Here is an 18211-nt window from a genome sequence, read left to right on the forward strand (position 1 = left end):
TGTTGCTCTGACATCCAACGTGCCGTTCTGAACGCATCAGCCCTCAACGTGTTTCAACGTGCATGCAATGGCAAGAGACCAGTACTGATGGCTCAACTCCGTCCGCACTGAGAACGAAAGGCACGTCAGGGCCAGCTGAGACCTGCTGCTCCAATCCCTGGGGTGGAACTTGGAGCAAGAAATTTCAAAACCAGAGGGGAGCGTGCCACTTACTGAGTACAGGGTAACACTCAGGAAGGAAAGCTGACATGCTTATCGAGTCTTGGCTACGACTTTAATCTCACACCAACGAGGACAAGGACAACTCTAATAAGGTAACTTCAATCTCACAGCAATTGGTTCAAATCTAAAAGCACACAAGGAAGGTCAACTCTAATCTCAAATTAATGAGGTCCATTCTAATCTGCGCTGTTGAGTGGAACAGGAAATCCGAGAGTCTCTCAGCAGCTACAGAGCCAGAATGCAACAACTGAATGGGGGGGGGGGGGCGGGGGGCTGGGGTTGAACCTACAATTGCCTTTTATTTTTTAAATTTAGAGATACAGTGGTGGGAATGGCATCAACACAGGTGATGCCAACAGGCTCAATAAACTGATTAGAAAGTCTGGATCTGATATAAGAATCAAACTGAACACACTGGAGGCTGTAGCAGAACAAAGGATCCTACGGAAGATCCTGGCAACTCTGGACAATGTTTCTCACTCTCTGTGTGCCGTCTTGACTAAACAGAGCAGCACTTTTAGTAATAGGCTAAGACAACTGTGCTGCTCCAAAGAGCATTATATGAGGTCATTCTTATCCTCGGGCCATTAAGCTCTATAATGAGTCAATCTATAGCCAGGGAAGTGATGTCCCCTCCTGTTAAGACTGTTTGTGGTAACTTGTTTTCATTCTTTCTCCTTCTTTTCTAATATTTATACCCATGCATTTGTAATGCTACTGTGACACTGTAATTTTCTTGGGGATCAATAAAGTAGCTATCTAACCTACTACAACCTACTAAGCCGTACGTCTTTGGAATGTGGGAGGAAAGGAAACTGGAGCACCTGGAGAAAAGCAACAAGGTCACAGGGAAAATGTACGAATTCCTTACAGATAGTGGCAGGAAATGACCCCGGGTCATGGGGGTTCTGATAGCTACTGTGCCGCTCACAAATGCACGTTTTCTCAAACGCGCATGGAGGCAAAACACAGAATGGGACCACATCCCACACTGATAGTTTCCCAACTGTTACCTTTCTCGGTGATCAGCTTGCGAGCCTCGGTCAGCTCAATCTCCAGATCATTGCGGAGCATCCGTGCATCCGCCAGCTGCTTCTTCATACGGCGCACCTGCACCTGCGGGGTCTGCATGAAGTCCCGCATTGGTGACGTCGGGGACGAAGGTCCACAACTGCGAGAGAGAAGAACAAAGAACAGTACAGCATGGAGCATTTGAGAGCTAACACTGTACTGTCCATTACTTTAACCACTGCCAGAGACATGGCCACCTTAATACCTGTATAACCAAAGCCACTTGATAACTAACACTATGCTTTACCCACTGCCAGAGATGGAGCCACTCTAATGCCTGTATAAGCAAAGCATATGAGAAAGCAAGGATGTAATGCTGAGCTGTTATAAGGCATTGGTTAAACCGCACTTGGACTATTGTGAGCAAAGGATACGCTGACCTTGGAGAGGGTCCGGACTCCGGAGGAGATTCACAAGAATGATCCTGGGAATGAAAGGGTTAATATAGGAGTGTTTGATTGCTCTGGGCCTGTACATGCTGGAGGTCAGAAGAATGGGGGATCTCACTGTAACCTATTGAATGTTGAAAAGCCTATTTAGAGTGATTGCGGAGAGGATGTTTCCTATAGCGGGGGAAGTCTAGGATCAGAGGGCGTGGCCTCAGAAAAGAGGGATGTCCATTGAGACCAGAGTTGAGGAGGAATTCCTTTAGCCAGAGTGTAGCGAATCTGTGGAATTCATTGTCATGGGCTGCTGCGAGGGCCACGTCATTGGGTATACTTTAGAAGTTGGTAGGTTCTCGATTAGTTAGGGTGTCAAAAGTTACAGGGAGAGGTAGGAGAATGGGGTTGAGAGGGATAATAATCAGCCATGATGAAATGGAGGAGCAGACTTGACCAGACCAAATGGCCCAATTTTGCTCCTTTGTATTATCTACTCATCTTGAAATCCTCATGAGGCACCCGATCAAAATACCCAGTGCATTAAACAGGGACTGCACTTTAAATGCCCTTCACTGTGGAGAGGTGCTTGAGATGACTGGAAACCACGGTTACCTGTCCTTTATTCCTCTCCTGCTGTGAGGAGGCTGAGAAAAGGAAATTGTACCATTGTAGCAGGTTACAGATCTGGCTTGGGCTTCGCTATACTGACAGAAAATGAATCTCAAGGTAGTACATGGTAGCATACGCGCACTTCGATTATAAATTTACTTTGAACTTTAGAACTATATGGTACATATTTATGGCATGGTAACAGACTCCTCCAACCCAACAAGCAAGCACTGCCCAATTACACCCATGTGACCAACTGAGATGCTAAACTGTGGGAGGAACCCCATGCAGTCACAGGAAAGCCTTACAGACAGCCATGTGAACTGATCCCGGTTGCTGGCACTGTAATAGCGTAACGCAGCCACTATACTACGTACACATACACCCACTTTGATAATAAATTTACTTTGACCATTGAAGTTCAACCTTTGAATTATGTTGATGATGGAAGTAGAAAAGAACTAAAAGTGTGTATTTCTGTGGAAGATCACAACGGCTAAGGACAATTACTGGTTGGGAAACTGCTGCTTACAACAGTGAGGAGGAGGTAGAGTGAGGAATAATCAGCACATTTAAACACTCCCCTAACCCTTGATCACAAATTTCTCCAAACCTTCCTTTAAAACATTCCTACAAACTTACCGGGAGTATTGTGTTCAGTTCTGGTCATCTCATTACAGGAAGGATGTGGAAGTTTTAGAGAGGAAGCAGAGGAGATTTACCAGGATGTTGCCTGGATTAGAGAGCATGTCTTTTGAGGGTAGGTTGAGTGAGCTCGGGCTTTTCTCTTTGAAGAGGAAGAGAATAAGAGGTGACTTAATAGAGGCGAACAAGATGCTAAGAGTGGAGAGCCAGCGACTTTCTCCAAGGGTAAAAATGGCTAATACAACGGGGAATAATTTTAAGATGATTAAAGGAAAGTATGGGGGGGGGATGTCAGAGGTAGGATTTTGTTTACACAGAGAATGGGGGGGTGCACAGATTACACTGCCAGGGGTAGTGGTAGAGGCAGATGCATTAGGGACATTTAAGAAGCTCTTAGCCAGGCACATGGATAATCAAAAACAGGAGGGCTATGAGAGGGGCAAGGGTTAGGTTGATCTAGCAGTAGATTAAAAGGTCGTCACAACATTGTTGGTTGAAGAGCCTGTACAGTTCGGTGTCCTTTAAAAATGGAGTTATGGGTTGAGTAGGAGGATAGGATTAGATCGATGGTGGAGTATATTTATATAGGTCAGTACAACATTATGGGCAAAGAGCCTGTACTATACAGTTCCACGCTCTAAGCATGTCAACTAAATGTGGTCACCTCTCTCTAACTGCTTTCCCTTGGGTCTGATGCCAAGTATTGAACAATGCTTCATTGAAAAAGCCTAAAGTATTTGATATATGAAAGTCATTGCGTGAATAGACAAAATCCTCGAACTCGACAGGCAAAAATCTGCAGAGGAACCGTGCTTATGCTTCAGGTCACATGATGCATTATTTCTCAGTTTCAGTATTTTACTTTAGTGTAAATAGAGCCTGAACTAGGAAAAAGAATGAAAGAAATCCTTATGAATTGTATCAGGCTCCCCGGCTGTAACTGTGACAAGATACAAAGTGTGTCTGATGAGCAGGAACATTTTACACTACTGACCTGTAAACTTTGGATGACAGAAACTGGGTTTTTTGCCCTCCAGCTTTCCCATAGAACATCGGTGAGATTACTTCGTCTGAGCTCGGGCTGTGCAGATGGGCCACTGGCGAGGAGGCTGTGAAGGTGAACACGGAATTAAGGTATCTCCTTATAACATTGTCACAAATTCTTGAGGTGGCGATCAAAAGGTGAGACAAAACACAGCAACGAGTTAAAACAAAGTGGAGTGACCAGTATGACAATGTAAGCTGAAGAAAGGTTAGGAAGGTAACCCATTCTCCCTTTCACCCTAGGGTTAGGTGGTAATAGGTTTTAAGACCCACTTCAGTCCAGAGACTTAATCCAGACTGAAATTCACTAATGCATTGAAGGGAAGGCAAACCAAATCATAATTAGTTAGATGGTCTTAGAGCAGGTTAAAAAGTCGGCACAACATTGTGGGCCAAAAGGCCTGTACTGTTCTATGCTCTAAATCTAAAGTCTCCAACGTTCACCCTTTCCTCGCCCCAATCCATCTGTTTATTCTCCCCTTTTCCTCTCTCTATCAGCCTTCATAACCTGCCACCCTCCCCTACCTGTCTGTCATCTTACACCCCTCCTCATCTTGGAATCCTTTCTCACCACTCCCTTCTCTCTCTTTCTACTGACCACCCTCTGGCTATCTGGGTCAAGAAATCCCTCCTCAGCTCTGTTCCAAATGGACATCTCTTTATTCTGAGGCAGTGCCCTCTGGTCTTCAACTCCCCCACTGTAAGAAACAACCTCTCCCCATCCACTCCATATAGGCCTTTCAATATTCAATTGGTTTCAATGAGATCCCTCATTCTAAACTGCGGCAAATACAGACCCGTAGCCATTAAACGGTCCTCATACATTAACTCTTTAATTCCTGGAATCATCTCCCCTCACCATTCTCAGAGCTGATACAACGTGTTGACACTAAACACCCACAATTCCTGTTCTTCCACTGATGACACTCGAGCCACTAAGTTCCTCCACCAGATTGTTTGTTGCTCCAAGTTCCAGCATCTACCTTCTCTTGTGTCTCCAGTAAGCCTGCAGTATCTACTATTCAGATAGAGGAGAGAGTCCACAGCACTATTCTGAAAGAGAGTGGTGTCAGACCTTCTGGAAACCTCATTTATCATGAGTACATTTACATGGAGTACTGCCACAAGAAAGCAGCATCCATCATCAAAGACCCCCACCATCGAGGCCAGGGGTTCCCAACCTGGGGTCCGAGGACCCCTCAGCTAAAGGTAGGAGTCCGTGGCATAAAAGAAGCCTGGGAACCCCTGATCTAAGCCATGCCTTCTACTACAACCAAGTAGGTACCAGAGCCTTGGGTCCCACACCACCAGGTTCAGAAACAGTCATTACCTCTCAACCATCAGGGTCCTGATGCAATATGGATAACTTCACTCACCTCAACTCTAAACTGATTCTACAGCCTACAGACTCACTTCCAAGGACTCCACACCTCACGTTCACAATATTATTTCTTTTTTATTTGCACAATTTATCATATGTCAATCTTTAATGATAAAACCATAAGACATGAGAATTAGCCATTCAGCCCATCGAGTCTGCTCTGCCATTCCATCACGTCTGATTTATTATCCTTCTCAACCTTATTCTCCTCCCTGTAACATCTAACACCCTGACTAATCAAGAATTTATCAACCTCTGCTTTAAATATACTCATTAACATGGCCCCCATAGCTGTCCGTGGCATGAATTCCACAGATTTACCACCCGTTGGTTAAAGAAATTGCTCCACATCTCTGTTCTAAATAGACGCCCCTCAATTCTGATTCTGTGTCCTTGGGTCCTAAATTCACCTTTCTATCCTCTCCACATCCACTCTGGCAAAGGTTTTTAATATTCCATAGGGTTCAATAAAATTCCCCCTCCATTCTTCTAAACCCCCGTGAGAACAGGCCTACAACCATGAAATGCTCCTTGCAGATTAATCCTTTCATTCCCGGAATCATTCTTGTGAACCTCCTCTGGACCCTCTCCAATGCCAGCACATCTTTTCTTGGATCAAGACCCAAAACTGCTCACAATACTCCCAACTGCGGTCTGACCAGTGCCTCAAAGCCGCAGCATCAAAGCCTCGCTCTTATATTCTAGTCCTCTTGAAAAGAATGCTAACATTGCACTTATCTTCCTTACCACCAATTCATCCTGCAAGTTAACCTTTAGGGAATCCTGCACAAGGACTCCCAGGTACCTTTGCATCTCCAATTTCTGAATTTTCTCCGTTAGGAAAATAATCCACACTTCTATTCCGACCACCAAAGTGCAAGACCATGCACTTCCTTACAAATCTACTATTGCCACTTATTTGCCCATTATCTCATTATGTCCAAATCCTCTGTAGACTCTCTGCTTCCTCAACACTATCTACCCCGCCCACCTACCTTTGATCGTCTGCAAACTTGGCCACAAAGGCATCAATTCCATCATCCAAATCAGTGACATATAATATGAAAAGGAGTGGTCCCAATACCAACTCTGTGGAACAGCACTTGTCACCAGCAGCCAATCAGAACCAGCTCCCTTTATTCCTACTTTTTGCCTCATCGTTGATCTGTCCATGCTAGTATCTTTCCTGTAATAACATGGGCTCTTCTCTTGTTAAAACAGCATGTGTGGCACCTTGTCAAAGACCTTCAGAAAATCCAAGGAAACAAGCAGCCAGTGAGTGAGTGGGCCAGTGAAGGACTGGAGCTTTGAGGCTTTGACTCAACAGATTCTGGCAGCTGGACTATGGAATCAAGTCAATCAAGATTTGAATAGCTCAGCAGAAAGCAGTTGATTAGACAAACAAGATTTGAATAGCTCAGACTCAGCAGAAAGCAGCTGATTGGGCAATCGAGGTCAGGTGACCAAGCAATTTGAACAGCTCAAACAAATTAATAAGAGGGGAAGCTCAAGCAGAGTGGCTAGTGAGTGAGCGGGCTAGTGGAGCTTTGACTTGAGAAGCTTTGATGAGAAGAGGCGGAGGATGAGCTTGTTTTCAGTTAGTCTTTACAATGCCTCCTGAGACGGTGATGTGCCTCTCACGTGAGATGTGGCAGTCTTGGGGAACTCCCCTCTCCCGCAGAGTCACATCTGCCAGAAGTGCATATGGCTGGGCAATATGGAGGACTATGTAAGGAATCTAGAGCAGCAGCTGGATGACCTTCCACTCGTAAGGGAGAATGAGGCAAGTCATAGATGAGAGCTACAGGGAGGCAGTCACACCTAGGCTGCCAGAAGCAGGTTGTTGGGTGACAGTCAGAGGGGGAAAAATGAAGGTGAGCAGACAGGTAGTGCAGAGCACCCCTGTAGCCATTCCCCTGAATAATAAGTTTACTGTCCTGGATACTGTTGGTGGGGACGACCGACCAGGGGTGAGCCACAGTGGCAGGGCCTCCGGCACTGAGTCTGACCCTATGGTGTAGAAGGGTGGCACGGAGAAGAGGAGAGTTGTCGTCATTGGAGACTCTATAGTCAGGGGAGCAGGCAGGAGATTTTGTGGATGTGAGAAGGACACCCGCATGGTTTGTTGCCTCCCGGGTGCCAGGGTCCGGGATGTATCTGACCGGGTGCACGACATCCTGATACGAGAGGGAAAGCAACCAGAAGTCATGATACATGTTAGGACCAATGACATAGGCAGGAAGAGGGATGAGGTCCTGAAGTGTGAGTTTTGGGAACTAGGCAGAAGGCTAAAGAACAGGACCTTAAGGGTGGCGTTCTCAGGATTGCTGCCAGTGCTACGTGACAGTGATGGTAAGAATTGGAGGAGATGGCAGTTGAATGCGTGGCTGAGGAGTTGGTGCAGGGGGCAGGGATTTAGATTTTTGGATCATTGGGATCTCTTCTGGGGAAGGTGGGACCTGTACAGATTGGATGGGTTGCACCTGAACTCGAGGGGGAGCAATATCCTTGCAGGTAGGTTTGCTAGCATGGTTCAGGAGGGTTTAAACTAATTTGCGAGAGGGATGGGACCCTGAGCGATAGAGCAGTGAAAGAAGTGCATGGAGTAAAGCCAGATCTAACATACAGAGAGGCTTTGAGGAAAGAGAAGCAGAATAAAGGGTGTACAGGTAGAAGGGCTAAAGTGCGTGTACTTCAATACAAGAAGCATCAGGAACAAAGGTGATGAACTGAGAGCTTGGATACATACATGGAATTATGATGTAGTGGCCATTACAGAGACTTGGCACCAGGGCAGGAATGGATTCTCAATATTCCTGGATTTCAGTGCTTTAAAAGGGATAGCAGGGGGAGGGGGGAGGGGGGAGGGGGGAGGGGGGAGGGGGAGGAGGGGTGGCATTACTGGTCAGGGATACTATTACAACTACAGAAAGGGTGGGTAATGTAGCAGGATCCTCTTTTGAGTCAGTATGGGTGCAAGTCAGGAACAGGAAGGGAGCAGATACTCTATTGGGGGTATTCTATAGGCTCCATGGTAGCAGCAGAGATACTGAGGAGTAGATTGGGAGGCAGATTTTAGGAAGGTGCAAAAATAACAGGGTTGTTATCATGGGTGACTTTAACTTCCCTAATATTGATTGGCACCTGATCAGTTCCAAAGGTTTAGATGGGGCAGAGTTTATTAAGTGTGTCCAGTTCGGATTCCTGTCACAATATGTTAACAGACCGACTAGGGGGAATGCCATACTAGATCTAGTATAAGGTAACGAACCAGGTCAGGTCAAAGATCTCTCAGTGGGTGAGCATCTGGGGGGCAGTGACCACCACTCCCTGGCCTTCAGCATTATCATGGAAAAGGATAGAATCAGAGAGGACAGGAAAATTTTTAATTAGGGAAGGGCAAATTATGAGGCTATAAGACAAGAACTTGCGGGTGTGAATTGGGATGACGTTTTTGCAGGGAAATGTACTATAGACATGTGGTCGATGTTTAGAGATCTCTTGCAGGATGTTAGGGATAAATTCTTCCTGGTGAGGAAGATAAAGAATGGTAGGGTGAAGGAACCATGGGTGACAAGTGAGGTGGAAAATCTAGTCAGGTGGAAGAAGGCAGCATACATGAGGTTTAGGAAGCAAGGATCAGATGGGTCTATTCAGAAATATAGGGTAGCAAGAAAGGAGCTTAAGAAGGGGCTGAGGAGGGCAAGAAGGGGGCATGAGAAGGCCTTGGCGAGTAGGGTAAAGGAAAACCCCAAGGCATTCTTCAATTATGTGAAGAACAAAAGGATGACAGGAGTGAAGGTAGGACCGATTAGAAATAAAGGTGGGAAGATGTGCATGGAAGCTGTGGAACTGAGCGAGGTCCTCAATGAATACTTCTCTTCAGTATTCACCAATGAGATGACTTGATGACGGTGAGGACAATATGAGTGAGGTTGATATTCTGGAGCATGTTGATATTAAGGGAGAGGAGGTGTTGGAGTTATTAAAATACATTAGCATGGATGTCCCCAGGGCCTGATAGAATATTCCCCAGGCTGCTCCACGAGGCAAGGGAAGAGATTGCTGAGCCTCTGGCTAGGATCTTTATGTCCTCGTTGTCTACGGGAATGATACCGGAGGATTAAAGGGAGACAAATGTTGTCCCCTTGTTCAAAAAAGGTAGTAGGGATAGTCCAGGTAATTACAGACCAGTGAGCCTTCCGTCTGTGGTGGGAAAACTGTTGGAAAAGATTATTAGAGATAGGATCTATAGGCATTTAGAGAATCATGGTCTGATCAGGCATATAGATGAGGGTAGTGCAGTGGATGTGATATATATGGATTTTAGTAAGGCACTTGACAAGGTTCCACATGGTAGGCTTATTCAGAAAGTCAGAAGGCATGGGATCGAGGGAAGTTTGGCCAGGTGGGTTCAGAATTGGCTTGCCTGCAGAAGGCAGAGGGTCGTGGCAGAGGGAGTACATTCGGATTGGAGGGTTGTGACTAATGGTGTCCCACAAGGATCGGTTCTGGGACCTCTACTTTTCATAATTTTTATTAATGACCTGGATGTGGGGGTAGAAGGGTGGGTTGGCAAGTTTGCAGATGACACAAAGGTTGGTGGTGTTGTAGATAGTGTAGAGGATTGTCGAAGATTGCAGAGAGACATTGATAGGTTGCAGAAGTGGTCTGAGAAGTGGCAGATGGAGTTCAACTCTGAGAAGTGTGAGGTGGTACACTTTGGAAGGACAAACTCCAAGGCAGAGTACAAAGTAAATAGCAGGATACTTGGTAGTGTGGAGGACCAGAGGGATCTGGGGATACATGTCCACAGTTCCCTGAAAGTCGCCTCACAGGTAGATAGGGTAGTTAAGAAAGCTTATGGGGTGTTAGCTTTCATAAGTCGAGGGGTAGAGTTTAAGTGTCGCGGGGTAAAAATGCAGCTCTATTAACCTCTGGTTAGGCCACACTTGGAGTACTGTGTCCAGTTCTGGTCACCTCATTATACGAAGGATGTGGAAGCATTGGAAAGGGTACAAAGGAGATCTACCAGGATGCTGTCTGGTTTAGAGAGTGTGGATTATGATCAGAGATTAAGGGAGCTAGGGCTTTACTCTTTGGAGAGGAGGAGGATGAGAGGAGACATGATAGAGGTATACAAAATATTAAGAGGAATAGATAGAGTGGACAGCCAGCGCCTCTTCCCCAAGGCACCACTGCTCAATACAAGAGGACACAGCTTTAAGGTAAGGGGTGGGAAGTTCAAGGGGAATATTAGAGGAAGGTTTTTTACTCAGTGGTTGGTGCGTGGAATGCACTGCCTGAGTCAGTGGTGGAGGGAGATACACTAGTGAAGTTTAAGAGACTACTAGACAGGTATATGGAGGAATTTAAGGTGGGGGGTTATATGGGAGGCAGGGTTTGAGGGTCGGCACAACAATGTGGGCCAAAGGGCCTGTACTGTGCTGTACTATTCTATGTTCTAACATCCACTGACTCTCCTTTGTCTATCCTGCTTGTTATTTCCTCAAAGAATTCCAACAGACATGTCAGGCAAGATTTTCGCTTCAGCAAACTTTGCTGACATTGGCCAATTTTGTCATGTGCCTTTTCCTTAATAATGGATTCCAATGTCTTCTCAACCACTGAAGTCAGGCTAACTGGCCTATAAATTCCCTTTTTCTGTCTCCCTTCCTTCTTAAATTATGTACATTTATTTTTAGATTCTATTGTATTCCTTTATTTTTCCTGTAAATGCCCACAAGAAAATGAATCTCAAGGAAGTGTGCGGTAACATATGAACTTTGATAACAAATTTACTTTGAACTTTATCAACTGATGATCTGGAAGGTGCCAAATGAGCTCCAGCCGGCAGATAAGAGCAGATGAGGCACCACGGTAATGTAGCAGTTCGCACGACGCAATTACAGCTTGGGGCAATGGAGTTCAGAGTTCAACAGTGCTGTTCTGTCAGGAGTCTCTGTATGCCCTCCCATGACATGCGTGGGTTTTTTCCAGGTTCTCCCACAGTCCAAAGACATACCGGGTAGATTAGTTCATCATTGTAAATTGTCCCATGATTAGGTTAGGGTTAAATCAAGGTAGCCAGGGATTCCTGGGGTGGCGCAGCTTGAAGGGCCAGAAGGCCCAGCACTGTGCTATCTAAACAAAGAAAAAGATAAATAATATCACACTGAACAAGTCTGTTACCCCTGGGGGTGGGGGGGAGGGAAGAAGAAAGAGTATAGTCCAGATGTGAGGCCATTTCCAAACTGAAAACAGGATCACAGCAAGCTTCAGGCTTGATGCACAAAAAAAAAACTGAGAAACAGTCCCTGTCATGTACATTTGATTGGTGTAGCAAATTTATTTAAACAGTATATTTAGTTACCTCGACTCTGCAAGAACGTGGCTAAGTTATTGTCCAGATGAATGGCGTCTTCATTGTCCATCATGTAACGGAGCATGCCCACGAGCTCTCCCTGGAATGTGGAGGTGGGGAAAAAGAATGTCAAGCACACACAAAACGCCGCAGGAACTCAGCAGGTCAGAAAGGTTCAGACAGAAACACTCCAGAAAGTTTGGAAAGGAAGGAAGAAAAAGCTAGAATTTTTTTTTGGGGGGGGTGGAGTACAAGTTGGCAGATGACAGGTGAGACCACGTGTGGTAGAAAGGTGGGTAGGTGGGTAGGTGGGTGGGTGGGTGGGTGGGTGGGTGGGTGGGTGGGTGGGTGGGTGGGGGAGGGAGATGAAGTAAAAAGCTGGGGGAAGGAGTAGGTGGAAGAGGTAAAGGGCTGAAGAAGAAGGAATCTGACAGGAGAGGAGAGTGGACCATGGGAGAAAGGGAAGGATGAGGGGCACCAGGGGATGAGGTAGGCAGTTGAGGGCAAGAGAAAGGGTGGTGGGAATGGGAAAAAAGAGGAGGGGGGGCTGGAGAAATCACTGGAAGAGAAATCGATATTCATTCCAAGTCAAACACATGCTTTAGCACAGTTCAAATAAATATGTAAAATGTTATAAATCAGGGCCTGCGACTCCTCCAACTACTAATCCAAAGGGGGCCAAAAGCTGTTTGAAATAATTACAGAAAGTGCAGAGGGATCTAAATAAACCTGAGAAAAATGGCTATGCCAACAAGTAAATAAATGAAAGATCAGTTACAATTTTATTGTGGCACATCTGAATAAATATTTAAGGGAGTTAAGCTTCAGCAAGTTTTAAGTAAATCAAGAAGTTTGTTGGTTGCTTCAGCACCATGGTTCAGAGCTTGATACAGCTGACAAAGTCACTATGGATAGTGGCAGGTAGAACAGACTGAGGCCTCAGCAAGGGGCTATTCCAGGGCACAATTAACCTATTATAAATGTGGGAAACGTTCACAGCTCCCAGTTTGCCTGACTAATTAGGCCAGTGGCACCATTCACAACTCTAAGGCAGAATACCGTGAGCTCAATGGCTCTCTCAGAGATCTGAACACGTTGAGTGCCCCACTGAAGGATAGCTGAGCAGCTGAATATTATTTTTCACAACACAGAAGACTGTTTGGCCCATTGAGTCTCTTCTCACTGCTGCCTTCAGGAAGGAGGTACAGAAGCCTTAGGACCCTCACCACCAGGTTCAGGAACAGTTCTTACCCCTCAACCATCAGGCTTCTGAACAGACAAGATAACTTCACTTGCCTCAACAATGTACTGTTCCCACAACCTATGGACTCACTTTCAATGACTCTTCAGCTCATGTTCTCAATATTTGTTACTTTGTTTTCTTTTTATATTTACACAATGTTGTCTAAGTCATTACCCTGACATAATGGTGTCAAGAAAACAACCTCCCCCTCAATGTTGTAAAAACAAAGGAGCTGACTGTGGAATACAGGAGGAATGAAGAACGGGGTAACCCCCATTAACATCACTGGATCTGGGGTTGAGAGGGTGAACAGCTTTAAGTACCTTGGTATACACATCATCAAGGACCTCGTATGGTCTGTATATACCAGCTGTGTGGTGAAAAAAGCACAACAGCCTCTCCTTCACCTCAGACGGTTGAAGACGTTTGGCATGAGTCCCCAAATCCTAAGAACTTTCTACAGGGGCACAATTGAGAGCATCCTGACTGGCTACATTACTGCCTGGTATGGGAACTGTACCTCCCTCAATTGCAGGACTCTGCAGAGAGTGGTGCAGACTGCCCAACGCTGTGCATGTGAACTTCCCACTATTCAGAGTATTTACAGAGACAGGTGTGTAAAAGGGGCCCAAAAGATCATTGGGGGCCTAGTCACCCCAACCACAAACTATTCCAGGTGCTACCATCCGGGAAACTGTGCTGCAGCATTAAAGCCAGGAGCAACAGGCTCTGGGACAACTTCTTCCACCAGTCCATTGGACTGATTAATTCACACTGATACAACTGTATTTCTACGTTATATTGACTGTCCTGTTGTACGTACTATTCATTACCAATGACTATAAATTGCACATTTAGACGGAGATGTAACGTAAAGATTTTTACTCATGTACATAAAGGATGTAAGTATCAAAGCCAGTTCAATTCAATTTTGCATTATCTTGTCGTGTGCGGTTTTTCATTGATTCTATTGTTCCTTTGTATTTACTGTGAATGCCCACAAGAAAATGAATCTCAGGGTAGTATATGGTGACATATGTACTTTGATAATAAATTTACTTTAGACTTGGAAGTATGTGCCAGTTCTGAGGAATGTCTTCCATTCACAACTGTGTCCTGCAGCTATCCACAGCAATTTACAGTGGAACCTGGATAACATGGAGGCTTCTGCAGCCAAATCATAAACGTGCAGAGAGATCAGCTTTATTTGTCACCTGTACATCCAAACATACAGTGAAATGTGTTGTTTGCATCAATGACCAACGCAGTCCGAGCATGGAGCTTGTAAGTGACCTAACTTATGGAAATCTGACTTTACGCAAATTCTTCCATACATTTTTTCAAGCTAGTAATGATACTCCATGGTAGTTACTAATGACTGGATATAGGTTCTATTTCACTAGTTGAACTATGGGCAGTGTAAGAGTGTTTATTCAATGAAATGATTGTATGTAGAGAGATGTACGGAAAACAGATTACTTCCTAGGAAAATGGCTTACAGACGGTTCTCGGGAATTGAGCCCTTAGCTAACTGGGGGAATGCCTATAGAGTTAAATTATTGCTGCAAAGTAGAGCCTCACCCCAGATGAATGATTGTTTTAAAGAGATTAAATCTTGGTTTTATTTGTCACATGTGCAGTGAAATGCCAAACACAGTCCGAGCATGTGCTGGGTGCAAGTATCACCATGCTTCTGGCACCAACGTAGCACACCCACAACTTACTGACCCTAACCCTTTCATCTCTGGAACCTGTGAGGAAATGGAGGTGCCCAGAGGAAACCCACGCGGTCAAGGTGAGAATGTGATAGACAGCGGCATAAATTGAATTTCTGAACAGTCTATTAACCCATGAACTATGTAATTTATAGTAATTTTTCTATCTTTCACAAAACAACAAATTTCACGAGATATCTCAGTGATAATACACCTGATTCTATAAGAACACCACCTGATCCTCAGACTCCGACACTCTAATCAATACATGATCTGCTGTCATGTACCGCTCAGCTGGGTCTTCTAACAGTAACAGACTACAACAAATGCAGACTGGATCAAATTATAAGCACATTTACTACTTGCAAGTCCACCACCTTACGTTAAGTCATTGGTAGGTAGCTTCAATCTTACAGCCCAAAACTAACCAATTTTATACTTTTACAAAGTCCAGTAATTCATCAACTTCATGTCTTTGAGGTCATTCCATCCCATAACTGGATTAGACCATAAGACTATAAGACAAAGGAGCAGAAGTCGGCCATTCGGCCCATCGAGTCTGCTCCGCCATTTTATCATGAGCTGATCCATTCTCCCATTCAGTCCCACTCCCCCACCTTCTCACCATAACCTTTGATGCCCTGGCTACTCAGACACCTATCAATCTCTGCCTTAAATACACCCAGTGACTTGGCCTCCACTGCTGCCCGTGGCAACAAGTTCCATAGATTCACCACCTTCTGACTAAAAAAATTTCTTCGCATTTCTGTTCTGAATGGGCGCCCTTCAATCCTTAAGTCATGCCCTCTCGTACTAGACTCTCCCATCATGGGAAACAACTTTGCCACATTCACTCTGTCCATGCCTTTCAACATTCGAAATGTTTCTATGAGGTCTCCTTATCCTTATCTGCATCCACTGCATCTGACTTTAATCAGTCCACTTGTCTTACATACATAAGAACATAAGAAATAGGAGCAGGAGTAGGCCATCCAGCCCATCGAGCCTGCCCCGCCATTCAATAAAATCATGGCTGATCTGTCCGTAAACCCAACTCCATCTACCTGCCTTTTCCCCATAACCCTTAATTCCCTTACTATATAAAAATCTATCTAACTGTATCTTAAATACATTTAGTGAAGAAGCCTCAACTGTTTCCCTGGGCAGAGAATTCCACAGATTCACCACTCTCTGGGAAAAGCAGTTTCTCCTCATCTCCATCCTAAATCTTCTCCCCTAAATCGTGAGGCAATGTCCCCTAGTTCTAGTGTCACCTACCAATGGAAACAACCTTCCTACTTCTATCTTATCTATCCCTTTCAAAATTTTGTATGTTTCTATAATCAACTTGGTGAACCTCTTCTGCAATGCCTCCAAAGCCAGTATATTCTTCCTCAAGTATGGAGACCAGAACTGTACACAGTAATGACCTCACCAGTACCCTGTATAGTTGCAGCATGACCTCCCTGCTCTTGAATTCAATCCCTCTAGCAATGAAGGCCAACATTCCGTTTGCCTTCTTAACAACCTGTTGTACCTACAAGCCAACTTTTTGTGATTCATGCACAAGCACTCCCAAGTCCCTCTGCACAACAGCATGCTGCAATCTTTCACCATTTAAATAATAATCTGCTCTTCTATTATTCCTTCCAAAGTGGATGATCACACATTTACCAACGCTGTATTCCATCTACCAGACCTTGGCCCACTCACTTAACCTATCTATATCCCTCTGCAGACTCTCCACATCCTCTGTACAATTTGCTTTTCCACTCAGTTTAGTGTCATCAGCAAATTTTGCTACGCTACACTCAGTCCCCTCTTCCAAATCATCAATGTAAATGGTAAACAGCTGCAGGCCCAGTACCGACCCCTGCGGCACCCCACTCACCACTGACTGACAACCGGAGAAACACCTATTTATACCAACTCTCTGCCTTTTATTGGTTAACCAATCCACTATCCATGCCAATAACTTCCTCCCACTCCATGCATCCGTATCTTATTTATAAGTCTCTCGTGCAGCACCTTATCGAACGCCTTCTGGAAATCCAAGTATACGACATCCACCTGTTACCTTCTATCCACTGCACTCATTACGTCCTCAAAGAACTCCAGTAAGTTTGTCAAACAGGACCTGCCCTTTCTGAATCCATGCTGCATCTGTCTAATGGAACCACTCCTTTCTAAATGTTTCGGTATTTCTTCCTTAATGCTAGCTTCAAGCATTTTCCCAACTACAGATGTTAAGCTAACTGGCCTATAGTTGCCCATCTTTTGCCTACACCCTTTTTTAAAAAAAGTGGCGTGACATTTACTGTCTTCCAATCCGCCGGGACCTGCCCAGAGTCTAGAGAACTTTGGTAAATGATTACCAACGAGTCTACTATAACCTCTGCCAATTCCCTCAGCACCCTGGGATGCATCCCATCAGGACCAGGGGACTTAACTACCTTCAGGCCCTCTAGTTTGCTCATCACTATCTCCTTAGTGACAGTGATTTTATCGAGGTCCTCACCTCCCATTTCGTCTTTTGAGGCTTCGTCCCCCCCATGACAGCTATGTCCTGTTTTTTTCAATTGTTTTTCAAAAACATTCCCTGCCATAAACACACCCCCCCATTATAAAACACACACAGACATCTTGTAAGCCCCCACTCAAACCAGCAAAACCCTGGGATCACACAGTTCTATTTTGTCACATTACATTTTACAAAAGTTATAAATTCATAACGACCAGAGTTATAAATATATTTCCATACTGCCCAACTGCACCCTATAACCAGGCCCTCAAGCCCTGGAAAATTCCAGTAAACATTTATTTTGATTTCCAACAACTAAGAGTTTCATTAGTTTGTTATGTCATTGCCAGGTCCAATAATTACCCCATTCATCGCCGGCACACAATGGCGGCACTTCACCTTAAGGTCACCTCATTTGTGCTGCAGCAATACACAAAATGTTTCATCAATGAAGGGTCCTGATGGAGGGTCTCAGCCTAAAATATCAACTGTTTATTCCTCTCCAGAGATGCTACCTGACCTCTATCCAAAGCAACACACTTCACTAATGCCACCAAGGGATCCATGCCTTCAATCACACATCACCCTTCAACTTTCTATCCAGCACAAGGGTGGAAGTGGCAATCGCTACTACGGATGTGGACACCAAGGCAACTACAGGGCAACATTAAGACAAAATGGACTCTTAACCACACAATCTATCCCATAGATGTGTTTAACTACTGTTTCTCTGTAGCAGTTGCACTTTATTCTGTTGCCATTTTTCAGTGCAGTGATGTGGTGAAATGATCTGTATGGATGGCGTACACAGTCAATATTCCTTCATTTCCTGCCTGTCCACATGTCTAACAATCTCTTAAAGAGTTCTATCATATCTGCTGCCAGCATCACCTGCCATCAGGCAGAATATACAAATGCCAGCAGGCATGTAGCACCAGGCTCAACAACAGCTTCCATCCTATGGTAATCAGTCTCTTAAACTGATAAGATGGACTCTTGACCTCATAATTTAC

General features: G+C 44.8%; 1 protein-coding gene across 10 annotated transcripts in view; it reads right to left on the reverse strand.

The window, feature by feature from the left end:
- The window catches only part of LOC140199965 (nuclear mitotic apparatus protein 1-like), a 191607-nt gene that overhangs the window by 82144 nt on the left and 91252 nt on the right, over nucleotides 1-18211 (reverse strand). For all 10 annotated transcript variants that reach the window (XM_072262487.1, XM_072262488.1, XM_072262489.1 and 7 more), the window contains 3 exons: nucleotides 11729-11819; nucleotides 3925-4039; nucleotides 1236-1393 (listed from right to left, as the gene is read on the reverse strand). In XM_072262487.1, the coding sequence (XP_072118588.1) occupies nucleotides 1236-1393; nucleotides 3925-4039; nucleotides 11729-11819 (364 nt within the window). The remainder of the gene's footprint in view (nucleotides 1-1235; nucleotides 1394-3924; nucleotides 4040-11728; nucleotides 11820-18211) is intronic.

This window comes from Mobula birostris, chromosome 7 (genome assembly GCF_030028105.1).
Source record: "Mobula birostris isolate sMobBir1 chromosome 7, sMobBir1.hap1, whole genome shotgun sequence".
Lineage (NCBI taxonomy): Eukaryota > Metazoa > Chordata > Chondrichthyes > Myliobatiformes > Myliobatidae > Mobula > Mobula birostris.